Source organism: Sinocyclocheilus rhinocerous, unplaced genomic scaffold, assembly GCF_001515625.1.
Source record: "Sinocyclocheilus rhinocerous isolate Xijiao unplaced genomic scaffold, SAMN03320098_v1.1 scaffold5898, whole genome shotgun sequence".
Taxonomy (NCBI): domain Eukaryota; kingdom Metazoa; phylum Chordata; class Actinopteri; order Cypriniformes; family Cyprinidae; genus Sinocyclocheilus; species Sinocyclocheilus rhinocerous.
Window position 1 is genome coordinate 430,811 of NW_015656642.1, and position 4,137 is coordinate 434,947.

At 32.7% G+C, this 4,137-nt stretch overlaps 1 protein-coding gene across 1 annotated transcript in view; it reads right to left on the reverse strand.

The window, feature by feature from the left end:
* psmd1 (proteasome 26S subunit, non-ATPase 1) overlaps positions 1 to 2,925 on the reverse strand; it is a 52,121-nt gene extending 49,196 nt beyond the window's left edge. The window contains exons 1-5 of the mRNA XM_016528568.1: positions 2,741 to 2,925; positions 2,215 to 2,258; positions 2,063 to 2,136; positions 717 to 886; positions 42 to 250 (exon numbers count right to left, since the gene is read on the reverse strand). Of these exons, the coding sequence (XP_016384054.1) occupies positions 42 to 250; positions 717 to 886; positions 2,063 to 2,136; positions 2,215 to 2,258; positions 2,741 to 2,756 (513 nt within the window). The 5' untranslated portion in view covers positions 2,757 to 2,925. The remainder of the gene's footprint in view (positions 1 to 41; positions 251 to 716; positions 887 to 2,062; positions 2,137 to 2,214; positions 2,259 to 2,740) is intronic.
* Between the last annotated feature and the right edge of the window lie 1,212 nt (positions 2,926 to 4,137).

Consider the following 4,137-nt stretch of genomic DNA (forward strand, 5'->3'; position numbering starts at 1 on the left):
TATTAATATTCGATGTAAGACTGTGCAGATAAATAACATACAGATTCCAGGATGGTTTTCTCAAAGATGTCTAAGCGACGAGTCTCCAGCGCGATGCCGATGGCTTGTTTGTACATATGATCTCCCAGGCAGCGCTGGAACATCTTGTTGACGATTCCCTCGAGACGAGGATCGATGCTTTTCTTCTCCTCATCCTCTGGCAGCTCGGCGTTCTCAACACGCAGTTTGGTGTAATGATCAATACACTTGGCTGATGGGCAAAAGGATAACACAATGAAAAAGGCTGGTAAGTCTCTTCTGCTCACCAGAGCTGCAGTTATTTGATCAAAAAAACTGTAAAAACTATAATATTGTGAAAAATTATTATGATTTAAAACAGCTATTTTCTGTGTGAATCTCTGTTAAACTGTAATTTATTTCTGTGATGCGCAGCTGTATTTTCAGCATCACTACTCCAGTCTTCAGTGTCACATGATCTTCAGAAATCATTCTAATATGCTGATTTTCTGCTCAAGAAACATTTCTGATTATTATCAATGTTGAGAACAGCTGCTTAATATTTTTTCAAGCTTCTTTAATGACTCTAAAGTTCAAAAGCACAGCATTTATTTGAAATGTAAATCTTTCACATCATTATAAATGTCTTTAATGTCAAATTTGATGAATAAAAGTATTCATTTATTTCAAATAGAATTGAGAGAGCCCTGATCACTTACCAATAATGGTCTCCACATATTCGGAAACGTCATTGACGTTGAAGAGATCTCCAGCGCCCAGAGCGTAGTTTAAAGACTCCTCAAAAGCACCGAGGTGGTAAAACACTTTAGAGGCCACCAGTGCAGCAAACGCTCTGCTACGAAACGTCTCGTCCTCATACAGGACCTCGCTGACAGAGAAAAACACGGTTCATCACTTCAAAAGTATCTAAACATTCATATGAAATGTTTCAGAAATTGTTAATCACTTTTACACTACAGTAGTATTATTGTAATGGTAATACTTCTTCATTAAAAATTATATCATTTAAATAAAATAAAAAACAAAATAAATACATTTAATAAATTATTTATTTTATATTTATATTATTTTATTTATATTTAATAAATAAAATAAAAAGCACTAATTAAATATAAATATTATTTATATATATATATATATATATATATATTATTATTATTATTATGATTATTATTAATTACTCATTTTTACACTTTAATAATATTTTTTATTTACAAATTTTTATACTTCAATTTCAATAGTATTATTGATATAGTAATTAATTTCTTCTTTTAGCTTTATGATTTGAAAAATAAAATGAAAATTATTTAGAATTTTAATTTTAACAATGATAATGTCAAAGTAAATCAATAAAGAAATATAATACTATTGCAATAATACTACTGTACTGTAAAAACAAAAGACGAGCAATTAATAACAAGAAGAGTTATTATTATTCGAAACGGTATTTTTGATTTAAACTCTAATATTTTAAACAATATTAATAATAAATATATTACTATTGCAATATTGCTACTGTACTGTAAAGAAATATTTAATTATTATTAAAATTACAAAAAAAACAGTAAAGAAATATTACTATTTCATTTCTACTGTAGTATTAAAAAACAAATACAAGTAATTAGGGCTGGGCGATAAATCAATAACGATAATTATCGCACGATATAGATTTCCTAGATAAACAAGTAATTAATAATAATCAGTAGTATTTAAATTATTATTTTTTTACTTAAATTATAAAAAATGAGAAAATCACTAAAGCAATGTATTACAAATCTCACTATTACTATTATACTGTACAATAAAAATGAGTACTTAATAATTTAGTTTACATAACTGCTGTAAAACTACAATATTACAACAATCATGTTATTTTTTCATCCAGATTCATGCAGTTCACATGGGCTACACTTCTCAATTATTATTATTATTATTAATAAAAAAACACAACCCTGCTTAAAACAGGTTAGAACCACATTCAGATGAGTTCACAGCCATTTTTGGCTGCAATTCTCTTCTAAACCAATCAAGCACTGCTACTTACATTTTGTCCACAGACTCTAAAATCTCAGCCCAGAAGTCATTGACGATGGCGTTTAGTTTCTGTAGAGCAAACTCCTTTAAAAGAAGAAGAGAAGCTCGTGAATATATATATCTGTATCTGTAGAGCTGTATGTGACTGAGCTCCTGCTGTACCTTGAGCTGCGGCTCATCTTCATCCAGGAGGGAAATGATACCAGCTGCAGAACAGCAAAAACACCATCAGCGCAAGCAGTTACTGCCTTCTCTTGCTTTCTGTCTCTATATCTGTCTCTCAGCCTATCTATCCATCTATCTATCAGTCATACCGGTCCATAATGACAGTGACATTATAACAACCTCGCACACCCGTTTGATTTACAAATAACAGTATTGTACAGTAAAGACAATGTTGAGACACATATAACACACTTTTTAATACAACACGCCAATTTCTTAGTTTCGGTTGCTGATGTAAACAAACCACTCAATGTCACGAGAAACGACATTAGCAAACAATTACACTCTCACCGCTGCATTTAGGCGCTAAAGTAGTACATATAGCGTAATTACAAGAGTAAGTTTATTTGCATCAAGCACAAATAAAGTCGTAAAGCTCATGCGCCGCGTTAGCCGTTAGCCGTTAGCTGTGTGACTCAGCTAAACCAACCGCACTCTTTCCCGTTCACTCGCAAGCACTCACCGGCTGAAGTGATCATGTCTGTTTGTGACGGTCACCGGATCTCCTCCAGCACACGGATGTAAACACACAAACAGTCAGTAGAAGAAGAAAGTCTATTTCACTCGCAATGAAGCAGCGAGAGAACGAGCGATCAACCGCTATTACACAGCAGCGGCACAAACTCATCTGACAATGAGCGCTGCTGCGGGGCGCGCCGAAAACTGCGCCTGAATATGATGTGGCGTTTCGTTTACAGTCACACACTGCAGAATGCATGGGCGTGGAAGTTAGCAATACGGCTGTTTTTAAAGAGTAATATCAGTTATTTTCAAATGAATATATTGGTGGGGCAAGAATAAAAAATAAATGTTTCCAGACAGGCTTTGAGGCGGTCAACCCTACAGCGGCTCTTCTTCTGTGCCGTTCAGAAAACAGCTCGTGACGCTGTGGCTGATCGAGCCGCTCGGTGGTGCAACATGGAACACATTTCCTTCTTTCTTTCTTTTTTTTAATCTGAAAAATAAATAAGTAAATAAATAAACGCAACGTAGCCTGACGTAAACTCTTCCGTTTTTCATTTATTCAACATTATGTCTTGTATAGGACTGAAAACGTTTTGAATAGCTAAAATGAATTCCCTTCTTTGCTTCAGAATCACATGAAGGAATCGTGCTTGAATAAATTAAAAATAAATTAAAAAATAAATTAAAGGAGTCGAAAGAAAAAAAAAATGCATGTTACACAAATTAGTGTACACAAATAAGTGAAATTGGTACTCTGTTGTGTATGCAAGCCCGGAATAAAATTAATTAATTGCATGTTTTTATTTCTTTTTTTTTCTCGCAATTCTGAGTTTATATCTTACTTTTATCTGCCAATTCTAACTTTTAACTCGCAGTTCTGAGAAATTGCGAGATAAACTCAGAATTGCGAGAGAGAAAAAGTCAGAATTGAGATTAAGAAATAGTTTATTTATTTATTTATTTGTTTTTCTCTCTTTCTTTTTCGTGGCAAAAAAAAAGCTAAAATGAGTGTAAAACTTATTTATCTTCCATAAAATATTTATCAAAAGACAATGAATCCCTTGGTGAATTATATAAAGTCATGTACGAGTGTCTGTCTTTCTAAGATTTTGTAAAGGTGTGTTTTTGTTTTTTTCCTTGCAACCCCCCAAAAAAGGTTTAACAATATTTAAAGATTGTTTTTTCTTGTTTATTATACTGTGCAACTTATCGTTTCTTTTATTCACATGAACCTGTTTAAGTATTTGTATACGAAATGTCAGTTGGATGACTGAAAATTTGAGCACGTGTTACTTTTGTGTGAGTGTGTGTGTGTGAGTGTGTGTGTGTGTGTGTGTGTGTGTGTTTAATGCAACAATTTGTTTCTTTTATTTAAAAAACAAAACAATTGATACA